The 25,159-nt window shown below is 40.9% G+C and overlaps 1 protein-coding gene across 2 annotated transcripts in view; it reads right to left on the bottom strand.

Moving 5' to 3' along the window:
- DISC1 (DISC1 scaffold protein) overlaps nucleotides 1–25,159 on the bottom strand; it is a 364,802-nt gene that overhangs the window by 180,468 nt on the left and 159,175 nt on the right. For both annotated transcript variants that reach the window (XM_045783648.2, XM_087863118.1), the window contains exon 9: nucleotides 15,605–15,793. In XM_045783648.2, the coding sequence (XP_045639604.2) occupies nucleotides 15,605–15,793 (189 nt within the window). The remainder of the gene's footprint in view (nucleotides 1–15,604; nucleotides 15,794–25,159) is intronic.

The raw sequence follows: 25,159 nt of genomic DNA, 5'->3' as shown, positions 1-25,159 counted from the left end.
TATTATTGGGCCTATTATTGGACCTACTATCGGCCAGATCAATAAGTGAGGTTAACTGAGTCCTTATTACAAGCCAGGGGCCAAGCCACATCTGTCACATGTGTATCTCCCTTCATCCTCTCATAGATCTGTGTAATTACAGGAAGGTGGTCACATTCCTGTGACAGAGGGGAACACTGGTGCTCGGAGAGATCAGGAGCTTTATCCAAAGTCACGCAGCAACTATGTGGCAGGACCAGGATCCGGTCCCTGGTCTCATCATGTCCCAAATGTGCCATGCTCGCCTGACCTCTGAGTCATGCTCTCCTCCAGCCTAGAGGCCTCCAGCCCCTCCACCCTCATCCACCCTCAAGACACAGTCCACGTTTCGCCTTCTCTGTGAAGCAGTCCCAGGTTCTTCCAGGGCATGCTTAGCTGTCTTCCTCTCTGCTCTCTTTTCACCTTTGTTTCATTATTTCATCCCTCCCCACACAGTGTTCTGTTTGCTATATAGGCCTGCCTCCTCCACCAATGACTGCAAGCTTCTCCGGACAGGATCCAGATCTTTCCATCCTTCTTTCCCCATGCCTGGCACCTAGGAGGTACTCAAAAGCTGCTGTAGTGTTGAGTGCCAGCTAATACTTCGGAGTGAAAGACCAGGCAGGTATTACAAGAACTCGTGCTGCACAGGCCTTCAAACATGAGTTGACAGTCCTACAAAATACCTCCGTGGAAGGGCATCGTATACTGAGTCAAAATGTACAATCAAAAAAAACACCACTACACAAACTTACATGTAACTCTTGAGATAGACTCAGATATCCATCCGTAGCAGCATCGAACAGCATTTGGGTTATAATATGAAATGACAACAGGGACACACACCCAATGTTAACAGCTTTAGGCCAAAGAGGAAAATAAGAATGGAAGAAAGAAGCCCTTTTCATACTCTGCTACTGTTCTTTTCCTTATTTACAAGCATTGTGATTTTTTTCTTCACTTATGTGTAACAATCTATTAAGCCTGTTTATTCCTCTCTTCCCAGCACTCTCAATTAAGAAGGATCATTTTTAATAGTAAAAATAATTAAAATCGATTCATTTGCCTGGAAAGCACCTTGAGGGATGTGGACTAATTCTGTGCCTCTGGTAAATCTGACCACAAACTATTCTAGATAGATGGTGTGCAGCCATCAGAGCACAGCTCAAACCCGAAGGCTGGAAAGAGGCAGCTCTCTGCACTGTCTGCATTCCATGAATATATGTTCAATAAACAGACTGATTTTTAAAGCTGAGACATTTAATAGTATCAGATGGCAACAATCAGATGTTTCATGGACCACAGAATCTTCTCCAGCATTCTCCCAAGTAAGAAATTTGAGAACTATGGAGACCATGTGCCTGCACTAATGAATCCAAGACGTTCTTACCTGTCTTTCCTATGTATTGATGAATGTTTGTAAATTCCAAAGGCTTGAATACAGAAGTTTAGCCTGTCATAATTCAGGCAAAGAAGCTTGGAGAAAAAGAAGGAAGGAAAGGAAGGAGGGAGGGAGGGAGGGAGGGAGAAGGGGGGAGGGAAGGAAGGAAGGAAGGAAGGAAGGAAGGAAGGAAGGAAGGAAGGAAGGAAGGAAGGAAGGAAGGAAGATGAAGGGGAATTTATACATAGAAATATATTAATATTTCAACTAGACAACCTAATTTGCTATTCCCAAGCCAGATTAAGAACCACTGTTCTCCAGCATCAGCTCCTGAGACCCTCTCCTCCAAGCATCACCTGCTTCGATGCTAACACAGATTTAGCCCTCTACAAGCTCCATAAGAAACCTGTTACCCTGACTCATGGCCACCTCTTCACCTTCTCTCTATTCTTTCACCAAAGTTCAGATGTGGAGAATTAAATAATGTTACCATACATTAATGCAAATAAATAATTTTTTAAGAAAGGCAGTAAAAAGATCAGAAACAAACCACTGTCTTTATGTCAAATTTCTCTATCCAATGTTTTAGGGGATCCATCACATCATGCTTAATGGATGGGGGTTAAAAAAAAAAACTCATATAATTTAGTCACTAAGAACGCAAAGGAGAATTTGTTTTGGAAGTCTCAATTTCTATGTCCATATATGATGTAAAGCCAAAGAATAGTGTGTTTCATGTTTGGTAATTAGATGCAAAAAGCTACACTTTGGGATAAGAAGAATCATGTCTTCCCCTTGTATTTGCACACAAGTGCCCTCATTTATCTCACACCGACAGCCAGGAGCTGGTTTATATATCTAACAGAATCTGGCAAGACAAGATGACCTTTCTAATTGTCATTATGAGAAGCACAATTGCAAGTAACTTTGAAACATATGGTAAACTTCATTATGTTAAAATAGAATAGCTTCTACTTTGGGGCTCATGATGAATATTAATGTCAGGGCTCCTGAGAAAAATGTGCTCTAAATTTTATATTGTATAAAACCCTTTCAAGACCAGAGAGAGCGTTTATTTATAGTCTTCAGGCTTCTTCATAGATGCTATTAAATATTCCATTCAACATGGCAAAACGAAATGAATAATCATGAAACATTAAGGGAGGGATGATGGTCACCTTCACTGTATCAGGCTAAGCTCCAGGCAGGGGGAGAACAAAATGGTGCAAGGAGGACGGAAGGTATGTCCGGGAGAGCCCACGGGTTCTGTGGCAAGAGTAGTCCAGACACAGATGTCACGGGGAGCCACTTCTGGGGAGATGGTGGGGAGGCTTGACATACTTCATCCCAAGCACGCAGAGACCATGGGAAGTTCAGAAGGCCAGAGGGAGCCATCAGGGTGAAGCTTAGAAGGAATGTGGGGAGTGGGCACATGGGTGGATAAGGGCATGGGATATTCCAGAGGTGGAGGGAAGAAACCAGATATGCCTGGGGGAGCCAATGGAGAGCAGCAGAAAGCTGTGGGAAGACGTGGTCTGAGAGGTGGGAGAATCTGATGTCCAACAGCTGCGACATGCAAGAAGGTGCCTTCATGAAGCCCAGATCATAGTAACTTATTATGGTTACACGTCATCCGTGGAAAGGGACCTTTGATTTAATACCTAACACTGCTTATTGTCTGAGGAGAGAAGGGGAGGGAGTCCTGGCAAACCCAACAGCTCTCTATGAAAAGCTGGTAACAATGTAAAAGTTCGTCCCATCTGGCATTTTTCCAGGACAAGGAGGTCCTTTTTCTATCATGTCCTTTAGCTCTCTCCCTCAAACGGATCCTCAGTGGCCACACACACCATAGACAGACACTCTCCTTCAGTCTGTGAATTAACAGCATGCTTTGGAAGAAAAGATTCCTACAGGTAGGAGCTACTTTTCTAATGGATCTACCCAGACAACAGAAAATTAAAAAAAAAAAAAAAGTGGTGGGTGGGGGTGCCTGAGTGGCGCACTCAGTTAAGCAGCATCTCTTGGTTTCGGCTCAGGTCGTGATCTCAAGGTCGCGAGATTGAGTCCCATGTTGGGCTCCGTGCTCAGCAGAGTCGGCTTGGGATTCTCTCTCCCTCCCCCTCTGCCCCTCCCCCTGCTCGTGTGCACACACACGCACTCTCTCTCTCAAATAAATAAATAAGGCTTCAAAAAAAAAAAAAGTCAAAGACAGTGAGGTTCTACACACTAGCTGCATCACGCAGAGAAAGGAAGGACGTGGGTAGGAAGCCATACACCGCTCTCAGTTTGTGCATTTTAATGGATGCAAACATAAAAAACAATGCCTTCTCCAGATTTATTGTAAAAAGTAAAGCCGGTTCATTATGGTTCCAATTGCAGCAGTTCCCTCGATGTCACATGTGTTTGAAAGGCCAGGCGCAGTGAATATTAATGCACATAGTGGAGACAGACTGCCTTTCCTGGGAAGACCTGTCTCTGTTGCTGTTACATTATTTGCACCCTGATGCCTTAGAAGTTTCAGAATTGATTCTAAACTGTCATCCCAACATGGTATCACTGTTCACAAAAATTTCTTTTCTTGGTCTGTTACCAATTACGATAAGGGGTTAATTCCACACGTGTGCATACACAAAGGAAAAAATTATAATAACCATATTATATAAAGATGAGGAAACCATCAAGTTCCCTTCCTCTCCCCCCAAGAATGGACAAAGTATATGGACAATAAACTATGAAAAAAAATATAAAGGCACAAAAAGAAGCAATTTCAGCCTTGCAATTGGTCAAATATATGCAGAAATAAGGCATGAACTAAATAGTATCTAATTATTATTATTATACTAATAACCTTTTAAGAAATAACACCCAGCATGGGAAAGGAAGGATTGGTAGCATCCATTAAACTGCTATGATTCTTCTGAAAATCAGTTTCCAGCATGTACTACGCCATAACGCTGGTCATACTCTTTGGTCCAGGAATCCTGATCTGACACTTTATCTTTAGAAAGGAATTAATAAAAATGATCATGAAACATATCAAAATTAGGGGCAAGCAAACCATGGTATATTGAGTCTCGGAATGTTATAAAGCCCATAAATACTAAACTGGAATGCTCTGTCGCAACAGGGAAATGTAAGTGTGTGATGAGGAGCATGGCTCTGGGGCCAGAAGGTCTGACTCACGTTCCAGCTCTTCACTTCCCATCTACAACTCCCTTAGCTCACTGAGCCTCAGTGTCAGCATCTGAGGAATGGGGATGGCAAATTTATTGCAACATACAGTTGCGAGGCTTGAGTGATGTGATGCTTTCATTACTGCCATACAAGGCTAACAGCAGGGAGAGAATACACAGTGTGTAAAAGGTGCTCGTGCTTCAGACATTGGGGCAACACTAAAAATGAAAGCAGGAGCTCTGTTACGGACGTTGTACGATGGACATTTTTTGTTCAGTTTTGAAAATGTGTCTTATTCTTGTATTGTTTTGTGGAATAAATTCTCTTTAAAAAATTTAAATGACTAGAGTAACCCCAGGAATCTTCCAAGCTTCACCTTCAGAGGATTCTTATATAATCCAGAGGGGAAATTACTTTGCTTCCAAAGGTTGCTGCGTTGCTAGGATTCCAGACCATTAGGGAATTTCAGTGTTTGGTGACCTCCTCAGGGCAGACTTGCAGTCTGGTATTCAGCCCCTCCTGTTCCTCAGTCTCTGGGAGGAAAAAATGAGGTTTGGTGAAAGGCAAACAGACATTTGCCAAAGCCTAATTTTCTGTCTTGCCAATACAATTGGGACATATGGACCAAATGAAGCATGAAGCATGAGAGACTATGGACTCTGAGAAACAAACTGAGGGCTTCAGAGGGGAGGAGGTGGGGGAATGGGATAGGCTGGTGATGGGTAGTAAGGAGGGCACGTATTGCATGGTGCACTGGGTGTTATACGCAACTAATGAATCATCGAACTTTACATCAAAAACCAGGGATGTACTGTATGGTGACTAACATAATATAATAAAAAATATTATTATAATAAAAAAAACAAAAAACAAAACAAAACAAAAAAAAGTCCAATACTGGGTCACATACAGAGTTAAAAAGCTCAATCCTACAGTTACCTTGTCTGAGTAAGCCCAGGCTTCCTTTCATTAAGTACACCCTGAAATCATGGTATATTTGCATTAGCTTCTTTCTGAGGGAAGTGTAACGTAGTATTTGGGGATACATGAATTGTAAAGCAGCCACAGTAACACATACAAAAAGGGAGATGTTCAAAACAGGCTAAAATAACCAAAAGTTTAACATCATTTTGGTAAATAAAAGGAGACTTAAAAAGTTTGGTTATAATTAAATCTCAAAGCAAAGTATGCAACCAGTTGTTAATGAGTCAGGAAGACTTTGGAAAGTATAATGTCAAGACAAAAATACAATTACATTCTATAACTATGGGAACATGTAAAATATAAGCATACCTGGTTTATAAATTTTTGATGCTGTCAAGTCAGTAGATCTTTAAGCAACTCTTGATGGTTTCTGCCATGGTATAAATATTAAACCTCAGGCATTAGCTTAGGATTGTCCACCGCTATGGTGATCCAACCCTCCCCAGTTGTATAAAAACCTGAGGGAAAGCAGATGAGACCGGATGGCTATCCCCAGATACAAAAGTGTGGTGGTCCCAGGGCAGAGAAAAGTGGAGCAACAAAGCAATCACGGCAGGAAAACACTGATCAGCATACCCCCTCTCCTTTACAAGAGCTAAGAAAACCTGAAAAATCAAATTAATAACAAAGAATGGTCTCTCAAAAAAAGGACTGTCTCTCTTGGGTTCCTAAACATATGGCGGCTTCAAAGAAGAGGAAGTACCTGAGGAAAATGGCAGGAGGCCATAACTCATGGTAATGTCAAAGAGGAAAACAAGGGGCGCCTGGGTAGCGCAGTGGTTAAGCATCTGTCTTCAGCTCAGGGCGTGATCCCAGCGTTCTGGGTTTGAGCCCCACATCAGGCTCCTCCACTAAGAGCCTGCTTCTTCCTCTCCCACTCCCCCTGCTTGTGTTCCCTCTCTCGCTGGCCGTCTGTCTCTGTCAAATAAATAAATAAAATCTTTAAAAAAAAAAAAGAGGAAAACAAGATATTTCATACAAATTTAATCACTGGAAAAAATTGTGACAGCAGAGAACACGTCATAGCACCAAGTAAACTGAATTCGGTGAAGCCTCACAAAATTGGGCTCAATTTAAGGAAAAAATCAGTCTTAATTCTTCAAAGCCCTGAATTACGGAGTATGTTAAATGTTTTATTTAAAGTGCAAAAACTCACTCGAAGCTTAGAGAGAAGACCGTCACATTTTGCAAGTTGAATTCCTTGTGGTCTATAGGATGGCATAGCAGTAAATTCATAAGAAAACAGGGCTTGTAGTAGTCCTCAATAGTATGTCAACCTGGGGTGCCTGGGTGGCGCAGTCGTTAAGCGTCTGCCTTCGCCTCAGGGCGTGATCCCAGCGTTATGGGATCGAGCCCCACATCAGGCTCCTCCGCTATGAGCCTGCTTCTTCCTCTCCCACTCCCCCTGCCTGTGTTCCCTCTCTCGCTGGCTATCTCTCTTTGTGTCAAATAAATAAATAAAATCTTTAAAAAAAAAAAAACAGTATGTCAACCTACTTATGAATGCCTGTGCTTACAAGAATACAGAGGAAAACACCGACATTTAAGCATTTTAGAACAAAAAGTGGAACTATCAAAGGTTCTTTGAAAATGCATCAAAAAGTGGTTTGAAGTTAACAAATATGTATCTAATTAAATTGTTATAGTTCAACTATTTTTCTTATTGGCTTTAGAATGCTCGGCCCCTCTTAGTCGCCCTTCCGTAACAAAGGATTTTGGTTTTAATATAAAATATGCCGTTAGATAACCTAGAGGACCTCCTATCGAATGAAATGATCCTTCTGGTATCAGGGAGTTGCAAATCATCGTTTCAGGTACGAAATACAGACAGCACACTTGGAAATTTCAGAAGTGAAAAAAACCTATCTTTTCAGGGCGCGCAACAGCCTCAAAAGATGCCTTTTCGTGGACTCTGTTTTCACAGTCATGACCATGAGTGCGGCATTTAGGTAGGGTGGTGAGGCTGAGGGATGCGTAGAGAAGCTCATGTTACGAATCAAGTTCATGAAGAACATAAAACGGCAGGAAAAAGGACTCAACTCCTGGCTCCTACCCCTCACGTCCATGTGCCCCTGGACAGAGCTCTGACCCTCTCTAAGCCTCAGCATCTTCATCTATAAAACGGAGACTGTGCTGGAGCCGGCCACCCACTGTCCAGGGGATTAGGTAGCTAAACAGGCATTGGCTCCATGCCCGGTATGGAGTAAGGGCTTAGAACAAAAAGAAAAGTAATCCACATTTATTACTGAAGAGAATGTGACAACATGCAGGGGATCTCTCCTTCCTTTGCAAGAACGCAGTAAGTTCATAACAGCTATAGTTAATCTGTGCACACAGCAAGGAGTCCAATAAATACACGCTGAATATACACAGTGAAGAGCAAAGGAGGAAGAAATCTTAACTCATTTTTAAACCTAGAAGGATCTACATAAAAGGTAATATGAATATCTTTATGACTACCTTAGAGTTGAGTTCTACTAAGATTAAGTTCTAATAATCATAATAGTAAGGATATGTTTTCAAGTGATGACATAAAGCTGAAGTTCAGTTAACTGAGGGTAGCTCCACTCCCACCCAGGGACATTAAAAAATGGGGGCAGGAGGAAGAGTTGCACAAAAGGCAAAGATCCAGATGTGAAGCACTGTGCCATTCATGGTACGGTCTCCCGCAACAGATCACCCCTCAGCAAACCACAGCCAACAGACTCTCCTCTAGGAATCGTGGCGATCCGCCTAACCGCCATTCTTGGCGCAATCTTCAGGAGGGAGTGTATGAGCATGAGTGTGAGTGTGTGTGTGTGTGTGTGTGCACGTGCAAACCAAAGTCATCAAAAGCCCAGAATCCAGATGAAATCGAGAAAGACTAGGAAAGACACTATTGCCAAGAATGATCCACTGGCCACTTCAGAGTCACGTGCACCCACCCTATTACATAGAATCATGTTCTCACTCCAAACAAATTAGCATATCAGAAAACCGTACATTGTAATAGAGCATGAAGTACAATTAAAATCATTATTGTATTCCCACCAGGGGATGTGTGACTGAAGTACTGGGAAGGGAGTAGACAAAGCAAATGGGGAAACACGTGGAAAAGAAAGTAACAAGCAAGGACTTCTAAAAAATCACACAGAATTAGGAGATCAGCAATGGTAGAGAGGAAGGGAATGAACAAGTATGGACGCAACTGTGGGGATGTGAGACCAGAGGGACTAGTAAATGGGGACGTTGGTGGCCTCAGGGACTGTCTGATTCTCTCTGGACCACAAAGGCCTAACACAGAGCCTGGCATACTGTAAGTGCTCAATAAATGCTCAGAGAAATGATGCATGGAGAGATGAAAATGCAGTGTTGTATGTGAAGTGACTGAGAAGTGGGAAGATATGGCGTCTTGCTAAAGATCAGCCATTCATCAAGCCTCGCGTCGTGGTGGCTCTCCGTGCCAGGGGCTGCACGGATCATGAGCAAGCGACAGAAGGGAAATGAAGCTAAGGCCTCCTACATCTGAACACAGGCTTTTTACACTGTCGTGGAGCGGCCTCCCGAAAGAATTATCACAATTTTTTGATAAAAGAGGGAAGAAGCTCATCGCAAATGTCAAGTGCAGAAATTCACAGGCAAAAGAGGTGGCAGAGAAATAGCCACACGAACAGACATGCAAGGATAGAACTAGAAAAGGAAAAAGATATGGAGAGAAATTTAAAATGCAAATATATATTTAACTGCTAAAATAATTTTATTAATAAGATTAATCAATGATAAATAGAGATGTAAAAGTTCAGTGCATGGAGAAAGAAAGATTATGACATTTTTCAAAAGAAGTTTTTCTTCCAAAGTTCAGTCTTTATGTTTTTAAACCTAAACAAAGCTTTCTAATTTAGAAAGGCAGACACAAATAGGATACTCCCCATATAACAATCTAAGTTCTGCCACATACATAACCTGCAACACACAGCTGGTTCAAAGACAAACAGCCTGGCCCTCAGTCATCGAGAGCTCGATCACCGCAGGGCGCCTGGGTGGCTCAGTCAGTGAAGCGTCTGCCTTTGGCTCAAGTCACGATCCTGGGGTCCTGGGATTGAGTCCCACATCAGGCTCCCTGCTCAGCAGGGAGTCTGCTTCTCCCTCCACCCTCCCCCCTGCTCTCGATCTCCCTCTCTCTCTCATGCTCTTTCTCTCTTTCAAATAAATAAATAAAATCTTAAAAAAAAAAAAAAAAGAGCTCGATCGCTGTTCTGGCCCCAAGAGAGTAAAGTTGTCTACCATGCAGACCTTCCTCAAAGCTCAGAGGGAAGAAGTGACATTTGGTGACTATTCTACAGAATATGATCTCTGGCTACTCTTCTACATTTCTAGTCTCACGTTTGAATCCTGTCAGATCACTGGAAGTTTCCATACTTAAATGTAATTAGCCTGAGCCCTTACTCATTCATTCCCATGGTATTATTTCACATGTTTCTTAAAATTTGGGAGATTTTAGAATGGCTCTTTTCCAAATCCTTTTTGCAGAAACACTGGATCCAAATTTTTGTGGAAAAATATATACACACCCACACATCTGAGATATGTATACATTTCAGTCTATCCACGAACTCCTGCTTTGAAGGCATCCCCCTTTCCAGGAGTGGTTGGTAACAGCCACATGGAGAGTGCATGTGCATTTGTTATAAATCTGTTCGTGAGGACTTTACAGTATGCTCTCAAAAAAAAAAAAAAAAAAAAAAAAGCCTTTTAGGGACGCCTGGGTAGCTCACTCAGTTAAGCATCTGACTCTTGATTTCAGCTCAGGTCATGATTTCAAGGTCGTGAGATTGAGCCCCGTGTCAGGCTCCATGCTGAGCATGGAGCCTGCTTGAAATTCTCTTTCTCTTCCTCCCCCTCCACCCAACCCCTCCCCCACTCGCACATGCGCACGTGCTCTCACTCTGAAAAAAAAAAATTGCCTTTAAGAATTTAACACCACTCCACATTCCTGAAAACTTTGTGCTTTGAAGCTGCTTTTGAGGAAGATGGATGACACTTCAATTTTTTGCTCTGGTTCCTAGGAAGCTCATTATCACATCATATTCTCAACCAGAATAATTAACATTTGTCATTGGCTTTTCTTTCATCTCAACTTTCAAATTCTATCTTTTTGTTAATTGTGTTGTTTACGTCTCTATTATGTATGTTTTCCATTTCTCCATTTCCTCCCCAGACACACACACACACACACACACACACACACACACACACACACGGCATGCCAATTCTATTCTTGTTCTAATTTTTCTTGAAAACTTCTTCTAAATACATCCGATAAATGTGGAAAGGGAATTACTGCCTATATATGCAGAACTTGTAAAGTGCAGGACCTCTAAATGGAAGGTCTTTTCTTAATATGTGTGAGGGGACTTCTGAAAGAACCTTCACCTGCGGACTTTCAGAGTTAAAGGAATGCATATCTCACTAGAGAATGTCATCCTTCCTTTCATCAGCTATTTCAAGCTCAAAAGTTATGAGGTGGTCCAAAAGTCAGGTCAGGATGATGTCAGCGTGGACCTATGGCCTTTCTAATCTAAAGCAAAAGGTAGGTACAGCAGTTCTCCTTTTGCACAGAGGATGCGTCCAAGACCCTCATGGATGCCTGAAACCGCAGAGTACTGAACCCCATGTGTACTACGTTTGTTCTTATACATATATACCTATGATACAGTTTAACTTACATAAGTTAGGGATGAACAGCAATCACCAACAATAAAATAGAACAATTATACTGTAATAAAACTTTTGAGAATGTGGTCTCATTCTTTCTTTGAAAACATCTTGTACTCTACTCGCCCCTCTTGTGATGATGTGAGATGATAAAATGCCTGCATTATGGGATGAAGGGAGGTGAGTGACGTAGGTGTGGTGACGCAGTGTTCGGCCATTAGTGACCTTTTGATGGTCCATCATGGGGATCATCTTCCTGATGGGGGTCAATTACAGGTAACCGAGACTGTCGAGAGCAAAACCGCGATAAGGGGGAAGTACTGAACTAGCCCCAAACCATAACTGAAAACTTGACTCCCCTCCAACTTTATTACACTTAAAAACTGCTCCTTATCTGCCCTCCACTTGTTCTCACTCATTAAAAGGCAAATGAGTTAAAGCTGAACACAGCCAGCCCGGCCGTCACTCCCAGTAAAAATGAAATCCTGCCATTCGATAGCCGCACAGAGAATCCCTTTACGTACTTCGCGGACCCTCTATACAAATTCCTGACAGCTCAGTGGGCCACAGACCCTGCCAGATTTCTGAGCTTCATCTGCAGTATCTTTTCTATTCAGGCAGCTGGCATAAAGTGGGAAAATTCATTAACATGCTAATGATGTCCTATTTAAAATTCTAGCCCTGATTATTCTGTGATTAAATCTCTCCCCTTGACGTCTGCTTCCTTTATATCTGAGTTATAGTGCGAAATCAACAATACTAATAAAGTACAATACAGATTACCAAGTTATACACAGGGGATGGAGAAAGTTATATAAATCTCAGGGTTGTCTTTTTGCCAAAAAGCAGGTGTAGCAAACTAAAAAAGTTACTATTGTTTTTCTTTTTTTTTTTTTTTTTTTTTTAAAGATTTTATTTATTTATTTCACAGAGATAGAGACAGTCAGCGAGAGAGGGAACACAAGCAGGGGGAGTGGGAGAGGAAGATGCAGGCTCACAGCAGAGGAGCCTGATGTGGGGCTCGATCCCACAACACCGGGACCACGCCCTGAGCCGAAGGCAGACGCTTAACCGCTGTGCCACCCAGGCGCCCCTACTATTGTTTTTCTATCCCAGCTACCCTTAAAAAAATATGAAATCCACAATAATTAAAGGTTTATAGTTAATCTCCATAAGTATTCAGGGGTTGAAAGCTTTTCATTCTATTTCACCGTACTCAAAGTTGCTCAGAATTCAAACGTGTTCTTCCAAAGTCTTAAGAAGAGCAGATACAGGTTAAAACACACCCCCTTTTTGCCTCTTCACAGAGACTGTGTGTCACTGTCACAAAGGCAATGGATTCAGTGATGATTTCTGCCTCCCTTTGCCCTTGACTATGCTGGCACATTTCAGTACTTTCTCATCACTTTGTTCTGTCTGCTGACACCCCAATGTGAATATCCCACTCAGACAACTCAAGCATCTTCCACAAAAGATAATCAAACTTACCTCTCTTCTCACTAAATTAGAAAATGAATTTGAAGAATTTAAAAGAGGAAGAAGAAGGAGGAAGAGGAGGAAGAGGAGGAGGGGAAGATCCAAGGTTTGGGTCTATAATTCAAAGTAGAGGAGTAAAGGAATAATATAGAAATAAAGGAATGTTTCACTCTAACATCTGGCCCCAGTAAATGAACAAATATTTATGGTATATTTACTATTTTCAAAGACACCAGGCTGGATACTGTGACAAAACAAATGCAACATAAGGACAGTGCTTTTCTTTGATCTCAATCGAGCCAGTTGCAGAAGATGTAATAATATTTAAATGATCAGCAAAGCACTTCCCATCGATAAGAGTTCTCTGTACGCGAGAGGTTGCTAATTGCTCCCCGAAACTGCAAATCTCTCCTTCTGGTATAGAACCAGAACCCCTGGCTGGACTCGGACATATGTGTGGCAGGGTCAGCCATCCCGGACCAAATGTCACCAGTCAAGGGGTACAGATGAACAAAGTAGAAGAGCCTGGGTCCCTGACCATCACGGAGTTGCTTGTCCATTCCCGAACTGCCTTCTTCCCGTGTGCCACATTCTGCAACCCTTGCTGGAAACCAAAATCTGTTTTGTTTTTTTTTAAGAATTCTACGTATTGCTTATTTCTTAAATAGTCTTATTTTAAAGCATTTTGTCTAGGGATAAGAAGAGTCAGCTCATGGTACATACATGCGTGTGCATACTACTCCTTTGTATATGCTCTGCATTTAAAGGTCTACATTTAGAGATCCCTCTAAATCTTTAACTCTCAAAAGCCAACAAATGGCAGACTATGGACTTTGGCCTAGTTTTATTGCTTTGCAATAGAGAAAAAGCTTCAATCTACTAAGGAATTCATTATTTATTTATGTATTTATGTATCTCCCATTACTCTCATCAGCCCAGGGTTATTAATTTGGTTGACCTGATGCCAAGTCACCTCAGATTGGTTAAGAATTACCTTCAGCCTAAAGCATAGGGAAAAGGGTAGCCGATCCAGCAAAATCCAAGTCTAAAACAGAAAGAACGCTTTCACAACAGTAACGAGCTGTCTGCAGCTTGGAATCACTGATGGTAACAATCTCTCATTCCATTTGTTTATGTTTTATTCATCTTGAAGATACTTAGTAAAGTGACAAGGATGAGATGCAAAAAATACTACATGGCTCTTTTTTTTCTTTTTAAGAGCTATTTATGGCTTTCAAGAGCTCAACTGTTCAAATGAAAATATTGTTGGACTAAATTTGTCCAAATTTGTTCACGTCCTCTTTATTCTTAGATACAATAGATCCCCCCATATTGTGCCAAAAATTATGTAGTGACAACACGAGAAATCTTGTCGTTTTTATTGTTTATACATTTAAAAAATCTACAGCTAAAATGCATTTAAAATAGCCAATGACCGTTCCTGTCATGACTTCATAAAGCACAGCATCACATCTTAGGAGAAAGTGTTATCCCTCAGCGCCCTAGTCATACAGTCAGACTCGAATGTACAATCTCTACGTATTTGGCAAAAAAGAAGTCTTGACCTACAGACGTGGGGAAGGAAAGATAAGAAGCCCTCAGTTACTTAGCCAGGTTAGGCCTGCCCTTTGGGAAGAAGACACCATAAAAACTGAACGTCCTATCTGTGATTCAAATAACTGTAACAAAGCTTCTGTCTACAACTGAGTAAGCCTTTCAAACAAAATTTATTCATAGTGAAACGACACACCCAATTTCTGCTAACTTCCTATTTCTTTATCTGGTCTTAACTACTACTCTTCATTTACTTCAACCTGTGGAGTGTTTTCAAATAGTCGTATTTCAAATGTGGCTACTTAACATCCCCATTCTTTTCTTGTTTCTTTTTAAATAAGGATGCTTTGTATAGGTAGGTCTTTCATTTTCCTAGTAAACAACATTTATTTAGGGACCATGATACACTACGTATGACCTCTAGCCTCCAGCAGCTTCTATGACCTAGGAGAAATGCAAGGGCAGACACATACACACACACCTCAAAATCTTTATAAGTTACCTCATTTAATCTATACTGCTTAATCAGCCTATGATCTGGATATTCTTCTTCTCATTTTACCAATAAAAAAACAGGTTCTAGCATCTAAAATATTTTAAATCTGCATTTATTTCTTATGAGTTCATTCTTCAAATTAGAAACTGAATCACTGTAAATTCTTTACATTTTTTTTAAAGAAATAAGTTTTCACTTGATCAATTCAGACTGAGTGAACATCTTCTAAGACTGTCCCTCAGGGAGCAAACCTCAAGGTGACCTCAGTTATTCTTAACAACTGGAAAAGGAAAAGAACACAAGAGTACAGTAACTGCTCTGACAGGCAGAGACTTCAGTTAAGCCAAGATTGGCCTCTTCCACATCATTCCTTCTGGAGAAATCTCTCAGGAAAAACTCACACATAGAAAAGCCACTTCATGGTCTTTATTCAGTTTTCTGAGTCAGCCAGCTCTCGTCTATGATTGTGCAAGCCAGAAGACTGAGCCAAGGAACAAAAGGAACATAATTCTCAAACAGAGAAAATTCTCAAGACCTGTGCCAACGAAGAGATTGCTCTAAATAATCACAAGGCCATTAGCAAATCCAGGGCAGAGGAGGGGGAGAAAAGACAGAAAAAGAAAAGACGTCACATGTGAATAGCAAAACAAAAGCTGACAAGTAATTCTACCCCATTTGCCTAGGCTCCTGCCAAAAAAAATCCTCCAGGAAAAGTGTCATGCTCCACGATGCCCTTCACAGAGATGCTCACATGAGGCATCCTGCCCGGCCACACAGTATGATCAGTACCTTGAATATTTCACCAAGCAACAGTTGTGACTACTTACCGTACGCAGTTTCCCCTTGGTCCAGCTCTCTTTTCAGTCTGCTGTAATCTTCTTTAACGCTGCCCAGCTTTTGGGCATTCCTGGAACTCAGCACCCGAAGCTTGTCCAGGAGTCCCTCCAGCCCTTCCTTTTCCGATGTTAATGATCTAATCTCCTCTGTGAGCTCCTTGGCTGTAGAGAAATGGTTTCCTGCAGAGAGAAGGAGGGAAAACAAGTTTTACAGCATCCCCACACATGGAAGATTTAGCAACAGCTTATGTGCACCAACAGTATGGAGAAAGAGGGCTGAGCTTTGCAACTGCATCCAACTGCATGAATAGTCTTCTGTGGAGAATGTAGAAAAACACTGACTGTCCTCCTTCAACTGGGAAAACCACCAGTCTCTTTATCACCTTATTTTTGTTAGGTCTGTTTTAAAGCTTCCATTAGCCGATTCATGTCCTTGTGAAACACAATGACACAAAAATGTCCAAGTGAGATCCAGGGAAACCACATGGTATGACTCCATTCAAATACCCAAATGTCAAACAGGTGAGGTATTATAGTAGAGTGGAAAGGGACTAGCCATTGGAGTCAGACTAGACCTAAATTCAAATCCTAGTGCTCCTGTTACTCAACCTGCATGACCTTGAGCAAAGAAACTAACATATGAAATTTCAGGGCAAACTTCTTATAGAATATGATTATACTAACACCTGCATTACAGGTGGCTTCAAGAATAAACATGAAACTCTGTAGAGCACTAAGCAAAATATACCATGCATTGAATCTAGCAAGGTTGTGGAACACAAGGGCAATATACAAAAATCAATTGTATTTCTAAATATCAACAGCAAATAAGTAGAAGATGAATTTTTTTAAAAAAATACCATTTACAAGATATGTTAAAGCTCAAAATACTTAGGGATAAATTTAAAGAACCATGTGCAAGACCTCCACACAGAAAACCATTTTAAAACTTCTGAGAGAAATTTAAAAAAGGCTTAAGTAATCAGAAAGAATACTATTTATACATATATTGGAAAACTGAATATTTTTAACATTCCTATCTTCCTCAATTTCATCTATTCATTCAATACCATTCCAATCAAAATCTCACGATGGTCTTTTTTTTCCTTAAGATTTTATTTATTTATTTATTTATTTATTTATTTATTTGAAGAGACAGAGATAGAGACAGTCAGCGAAAGAGGGAACACAAGCAGGGGGAGTGGGAGAGGAAGAAGCAGGCTCATAGCGGAGGAGACTGATGTGGGGCTCAATCCCAGAATGCCGGGATCAGGCCCTGAGCCAAAGGCAGACGCTTAATGACTGCGCCACCCAGGCGCCCCTCACGATGGTCTTTTGTAGAAACCAACAAGCTTATTCTAAAATATAAAAGAAAATGCACAAGGCCTAGATCAGCCAAAAAAAAATCCTTTTAAGGTAGAACGAAGAGAACATGTACTACCTGATTTCAAACTAATGCTGCAGCAATAGATCGAGACAGTATAGCACTGGCATATAGACAGATAGACAAACAGATCAAAGGAATAGACAGTCCAGGAGTGGACCACACTCACACAGCCAGTTGACTTTCAACCAAAGTGTCAAAGCAAGACAATGAGAAAAAGAGAGTACAACTGATCCTTGAACAACACAGGTTTGAACTGTGCATGTCCACGTGTACGTGGATTTTTTTTAATAAATACAGTACAGTCCTGTAATTATATTTTCTCTTCCATATGATTTTCTTAATATTTTATTTTCTCTACCTTACTTTATTGTAAGAATACAGTATGTAACACATATATGAAATAATATATGTTATTGGTAAGGCTTCTGGCCAACAGTAGGCTACTAGAAGTTTCATTTTGGGGGAGTCAAAAGTTAAACTCAGATGTTTGACTGTGTGGGGGGCACCCTTAAACCCCACACTGTTCATGGGTCAACTATATTTTCAACAAATGGTAATGGAATAACTAGCTACTGAAATGGGAAAACATTAGCTTTGATCCATACTTCAAACCATACACAAAATGTAATTAGAGATGCATCACAGACCTACATGTAGAAGCAAAAACTATAACGCTTATAGAAGAAAGTAAAGAATACTTTTCTAACTTTGGAATAAGCAAAACTTTGATTAGAACCCAAAAAAACACTAACTACAAAAAAAAAAAAAAAAGAAAAGAAAAGAAAAACAGGTAAGTGGACTTCATTACAACTAAAAATGTCTACTCAACAAAAATACCTCTAAGAAAATGAAAAGACAAGCCACAGACTAGGAGAAAATATTTGTAATACATATATCTGACAAAGGAGTTGAATCCTACAACCCAATAATTAAAACACAAATGACCCCATTGAAAAACGGGCAACTGATTTTATAGGCATTTTACAGTGTAAGATAAGCAGATGTCTGCTGATCATATGAAAACGTGTTGGTGGTTATTAGTTACCAGAAAAATACAAATTAAAGCCATAGAGATTTCACTACAAAACCATTCAGATGGCTCAAACGAACCAGATCGAAGCTGTCTAGCTGCCAAGGACACAGAGCTGCGGAGCTCTCGTACATAATGGGAGAGTCAATGGCACAGCCACCTTGAGAAGACTTCTGTCTGTTTCTCATAAAGTTAAATACACACCTGTCCTTGGACCCAAAAATTCTACTTCCAGGTATTTACCCAGGAGAATTGAAAACATATAATCAAAAAATAGTTGTACTAGAATGTTCATAGTGGCTTTACTTGTGATAGCCCAAACACAACAACCTAAATGTCCACCAAGAGGAAAAAAGCAGAAATGGGCGCATCTACACAGCGGAAGACTACTCAGCCACAGAAAGGCACCAGCTCTTCATATACACAGTGACATGGGGGGTAATCTCAAAAAAAAATAATAATAATAATAATAATAATAATAATAAGAAGAAGAAGAAGAAGAAGAAGAAGAAGAAGAAGAAGAAGAAAGAAGAAGAAGACATAGAAGAATGCATACCACATGAATCCATTGATACTAAGTTCTAGCACAGGCAAAACTGATCCATGGTGAAAGATATCAGAATGGAGGCTGTCTGGGGAAGGGGGATGATGACTGGGAAGGGGCACAAGGGCGATGTTTCTGGAGGAATGAAAATATCTTGATAGGGTTGCAGACAATAGGTGTCAAAATTCATACAACTGGACGCTTAAGACCTGTGGGTTTCATTGAATATAAATCACACTTCAATTAAAAAAGGAAAAAATATATTAAGGAATTTTTAATATGAAAATTACACCATAAATTAATAAGCTTATCACATTAGTGAGTGCTCCATAAATAATAGTTATTGTTATCGGGGGCTCTATGATGTTTCCACAATAACAGCTATGAACCCTTTCTCCTCTACCTAACCACAACCCTCGGAGGGAAATTATGCCCTATGTTATCTATTCTGAGATGCACCATTTCTTCCCCCATGTTAACATCTCTGAGATGGAGATGTGTCTTACAATCCCCATCAGCCAGGAGGTGGTCGGGATGAAGCTGTTACCACATGATTGTCATTCTTGGTGGCCTGGCAGGCCCTGGCATTTCAAAGTAAAAACCATTTCAGGATCATTGGAGACCTGGCTGTTGCCTGAAAACCGTCTATTGAAATGCATTTGTAAGAACAGGAAAGTACCACCACCATCATTTAAAACTTGAAGAACCATGTTGCAACTTGACAGAAGACCCTATAGAAAACAGCAGTTCATTCTTGGAGGAAAAAAAGTTGCATTGCCGACAGTTTCTCTGATGCAGAGGATGATAATGGGAGAAAAACGTGAGCTCCAACTACGTTGAGTCACAGTGTGTTTCAGAGCACTCAGACTTTGAATATGAAGGCGTTTTAGGAAAACCCTGCGTGATTAAGCTTCCTTTCAAAAAGGATTTTTCAAAAGCCCAAATACATCTAAAAGAACTATTTCAATAAGTATAAAATAAAAATTCTAAGCCACAGAAAGCATTATATCATTGTTTAATTGACAGCAATTTTTCTTTCTTTGTAGTGTATAAAATAATGGTGCGGGGCGCCTGGGTGGCACAGCGGTTAAGCGTCTGCCTTCGGCTCAGGGTGTGATCCCGGCGTTATGGGATCGAGCCCCACATCAGGCTCCTCTGCTGTGAGCCTGCTTCTTCCTCTCCCACTCCCCCTGCTTGTGTTCCCTCTCTCGCTGGCTGTCTTTCTCTGTCAAATAAATAAATAAAATCTTAAAAAAAAAAATAATGGTGCATTTTATGTTCACTGAAATACATGTTGTTATCTCTGCTTTATAGTCAAGAAAACTGAAACCTAGAGAAAAAAACATCTTGCTGAGGTTACATAGCAATAAAATGGAGGGCAGATTTCCAACTCAAACATAACTCCTGAATCCTTCTCAGGTTCTAAAATATGCTGTTTACTTCTTTACTATTATTATTATTATTATTATTTAAAAGGCAGATTTCAACCCGATATAAATGGGAGAAATGTGACAAAATGTTTTCCCACTTTAAAGGCATTCTGGATCCAAACTCTTTCTATGAGGCCATCATTACCCTGACCCCAAAACCAGGCAAAGACCCCTTCAAAAAGGAGAATTACAGACCAATATCCCTGATGAACATGGACGCCAAAATATTCAACAAGACCCTAGCTAATAGGCTCCGACAGTACATTAAAAGGATTAGTTACCACCACCAGGTGGGATTTACTCCTGGGATGCAAGGATGGTTCAACATTTGCAAATCAATCAACGTAGTAGAGCACATCAATAAAAGAAAAGACAAGAATCATATGATCCTCTCAATTGATGCAGAAAGAGCATTTGACAAAATACAACATCCATTCCTGATTAAAACTCTTCAGAGTATAGGGATAGAGGGAACATTCCTCAATATCATAAAAACCATCTATGAAAAGCCCACAGAGAATATCATTATCAGTGTGGAAAAGCTGAGAGTTTTCCCTTAAGATCAGGAACACAACAGGGATGCCCACTCTCACCACTATTGTTCAACATAGTACTAGAAGTCCTAGCCTCAGCAATCAGACAACAAAAAGAAATAAAAGGTATTCAAATTGGCAAAGAAGAAGTCAAACTCTCCCTACTCACAGATGACATGATACTTTATGTGGAAAACCCAAAGACTCCATCCTCAAATTACTAGAAATCATAAAGCAATTCAGCAATGTGGCAGGATACAAAATCAATGCACAGAAACCAGTTGCTTTTCTATATACTAACAATGTAACTGTAGAAAGAGAAATTAAGGAATTGATTCCATTCACAATAGCAACAAAAACCATAAGACACCTAGAAATAAACCTAACTAAAGAGATCAAGGATCTATACTCTAGAAACTATAGAACACTTAAGAAAGAAATTGAGGAAGACACAAAAAGATGGAAAAACATTCCATGCTCATGGATTGGAAGAATAAACTTTGTTAAAATGTCTATCCCGCCTAGAGCTACCTACTCTTTCAATGCCATCCCTATTAAAATATCATTGGCATTTTTCAAGGAGCTGGAACAAACAATCCTAAAATTTGTATGGAAACAGAAAAGACCCTAAATTGCCAAGAGAATGTTGAAAAAGAAAAACAAAGCTGGGGACATCACGTTACCTGACTTCAAGTTATATTACAAAGCCGGGATCACCAAAACAGCATGGTATTGGCCCAAAAACAGACACATAGACCAATGAAACAGAATAGAGACTCCAGAAATGGACGCTTGGCTCTATGGTCAACTAATCTTTGACAAATCAGGAAAAAATATCCAGTGGAAAAAAGACAGTCTCTTCAATAAATGGTGCTGCGAAAATTGGACAGCTACATGCAAAAGAATGAAACTTTACCACTCTCTTACACTGTACACAAAGAAAAACTCCAGATGGATGAAAGACCTCAATGTGAGACAGGAATTCATCAAAATCCTAGAGGAGAACATAGGCAGTAACCTCTTTGACATCAGCCACAGCAACTTCTTTAGAGACATATCTCCAAAGGCAAGGGAAACAAAAGCAAAAATGAACTTTTGGGACTTCATCAAGATAAAAAGCTTCTGCACAGCAAAGGAAACAGTCGACAAAACTAAAAGGCAACCCATGGAATGCGAGAAGATATCTGCAAATGACATTTCAGATAAAGGGCTGATATCCAAAATCTATGAAGAACTTCTCAAACTCAACACTCATAAAACAAATAACTCAGTCAAAAAATGGGCAGAAGATATGAACAGACACTTCTCCAAAGAAGACATACAAATGGCTAACAGACACATGAAAAAATGCTCAATATCATTAGGTATCAGGGAAATACAAATCAAAACCACAATGAGATATCGCCTTACACCAGTTAGAATGGCAAAAATTGACAAGGCAGGAAACAACAAACATTGGTGAGGATGTAGAGAAAGGGGAACCCTCTTACACTGTTGGTGGGAATGCAAGTTGTTATAGCTACTCTGGAAAACAGTATGGAGGTTCCTCAAGATGTTAAAAATAGAGCTACCCTATGACCCAGCAATTGCACTACTAGGTATTTACCCCCAAAGATACAGATATAGTGAAAAGAAGGAGTATGTGCACCCCAATGTTCATAACAGCAATGTCCACAATAGCTAAACTGTGGAAGGAGCCAAGATGCCCTTCAACAGATGAATGGATAAAGAAGATGTGGTCCATATATACAGTGGAATATTACTCAGCAATCAGAAAGGATGAATACCCAACATTTGCATCAACATGGATAGAACTGGAAGGAATTATGCTAAGTGAAATAAGTCAAGCAGAGAAAGACAATTATCATACGGTTTCACTTACATGTGGAACATAAGGAATAGCAGGAGGACATTAGGAGAAGGAAGGGAAAAATGAAAGGGGGAAAATCAGAGGGAGAGATGAATCATGAGAGACTATGGACTCCGGGAAACAAGCTGAGGGTTTCAGAGGGGACGGGGGTGGGAGAGATGGGTTAGCCTGGTGATGGGTATTAAGGAGGGCACATATTGCATGAAGCACTGTTACATGCAAACAATGAATCATGGAACACTACATCAATAAAACTAATGACATACTGTATGGTGACTAACATAACATAATAAAAATTAAAAAGTAAAAAATAAAGGCATTCTGGACACAGCACATATCATTTCTGTCACTGAGATCCATAGTTCCCAATCCCATGATTGGATAAATATCTTTTGAGATCCTATTTATTGTCTATTGCTCAAGTGGGCAAATACGGACGAGAACAGAGCACCACCCTGCTCTCCAGGAAGTCACCATTCAATAAAGAGGAGAAGATATGTTCTAAGAAATGGGCAAATATGCTCTAGGAGAGCTCAGAGAAGAAAGATTATTCCAGAAGGGAAGACAGAGGCAGGTTTCATGAGGAAAGATTATAAGGTATCCAAAAGAAGAAACAGAAACCTGGCTAGAGAACAAAGGGCTTGTCTTCAGTGGGGGCAGGAGGTGTGTGGTCAAGGTGGAGACGAGACCCACAAAGAAGGTGCATCCAAACAGCAGAGGGTCGAAGATCCCAAGCTGATGGGCTTGACCCATTTAGGGAAAAAAAAAGTCCAGGTAAGGAAAGCAGACTGGACTTCCACAAGCTTTGAGCTATAAATAGCAACACAACTAAACCGTTTCCTGGATTCGTGGTTTCTTTCTTGAATAGTGACCAAGTTAGGGTCGCTGTGGACAGAGCTCCTGTGGAGGGCCACTAAGAACCTCAAGTTTGATAGGTACAGAGTTCCTGTTTGGGAAGATGAGAAAAGTTCTGGAGGTGGATGCTGGTGATGGTTACACAGAAATGTACATGTACTTAATGCCACTGAGCTGTACACTTAAAAACGGTTAAAAGGGTAAATTTTCTGTGTATATGTATTTCATCACAACAAAAAGATGTCCTTTCAAAAAAAAAAAAAAAAACCTCAAGGGACATGCCCCATGCCCAGGGTGGTTTAGGGAAGACCAGCCCAGAGGAGTGACTGCCTCTAGACATGACAGCCATGGGCACAATGTGGTGCCTTCAAATATCCCTTCCCCGGCTGGGCTCAGAAAGCCCCAGCCTTTCTGCTGGACCATATTTTCAAGCAAGAGAGGTGACCAATGGGGCGCCTGGGTGGCTCAGTCATTAAGCATTTGCCTTCGGCTCAGGGTGTGATCCCAGGGTCCTGGGATCGAGCCCCGCATCAGGCTCCTCCACTGGGTGCCTGCTTCTTCCTCTCCCACTCCCCCTGCTTGTGTTCCCTCTCTCACTGGCTGTCTCTCTCTGTCCAATAAATAAATTAAATCTTTTTTTTAAAAAAAAAAAGAGAGGTGACCAAAAGTGAGGTGGGCACCAACTGAGTCCCCAGGGACACCAGACAAACTACACCACGGTGTGCAATCTCTTCCTACAAACAGTTCGAAGAGAAAAGACCTCTAAAAACAAATCAGAGGGGCATCTCGGTGGCTCAGTTGGATAAGCAGCTGCCTTCGGCTCAGGTCATGATCCCAGAGTGCTAGGATCAAGCCCCACATTGGGATCCCTCCTCACTCGGGGTCTGCTTCTCTGTCTGACCCTTCCCCCTCTTGTGCTTGTTCTCTCTCTCTCTCAAATAAATGAATAAAATATTTTTAAAAAATTAAGGAAAGACCACATAGGCAGGGTGAGTGCGTGCACAGAAGGTTTGCTGGAATGACAGGAAATACATCCTCGGATACCCCTGCAACTCATGACAAGCGCTAGAGACCGGAGCCCTTAATAAAACATGAGAGAGACCATTAATTAAAACCTGGGTCCCTTCCTTGATCCTGAGGGAAAATGCATAGTGATAGACGTGTACATTTTATATATGCAGAAAGAGTGCGAATTCCCAAAGAGACAGTTAATACCACAACCGAAGCCATGAAAAAATGCTACACTGCCCACGGTTAATCTTTTATAAGCATTTCGGTCTCCGATCCAAGCCCATGAGGTAAATCCTGCTTGATTTAGCCCTCCCTGATTACTGAAACTAGCCAAGAGCTCTGTGATGAAAATACAGAAAAGTAAATGTTGATCCCTGAAGGAAGTCCCATCAGTGACCCCATGACCCCAATCTCGGTGACTCTAATGGGCCCTTTCCTAAATGCCACAGGAGGATTTGCGCAGGTGAACGTCCCGCCTTTGCCATCATCCCATACATAGGCCTGCCTGCTCTTCAGCAAGAGAACCATACTTGGGCCTTCACAGAGGCTTTTTAAAGCACCTGTCAAAATATATTACTCTACAAAGGCCACCATTAAAACTCTCCAGGTGAATGCCAAAGCCAAAACTGATCTTACCCACTCTGTTCCTTCTAATTTTATCCCTTATCCTGAACTTAAATATCTCCCTCCTCTACTTCACAATGTCTGGCATTCCTTTTTTGAGGTCATTATTTGAGAGTCTGATTTTATAGATTATGGGGCTCTTGTTAGAGCAACTGTATCATTTGGCCTTTCCAACAAGCCGGGGTGGGGACCTTACGATGACTCTCTTTGATTTTCAGGTGAAGAAACTAAGACCCTGAGAGTCACCTTCCCAAGGTCACAA

Source organism: Ursus americanus, chromosome 6 (assembly GCF_024610735.1).
Source record: "Ursus americanus isolate L20-20 chromosome 6, mUrsAme1.1.p, whole genome shotgun sequence".
NCBI classification, from domain to species: Eukaryota; Metazoa; Chordata; class Mammalia; order Carnivora; family Ursidae; genus Ursus; species Ursus americanus.
This window is presented reverse-complemented; position numbering and strand designations above follow the sequence as displayed.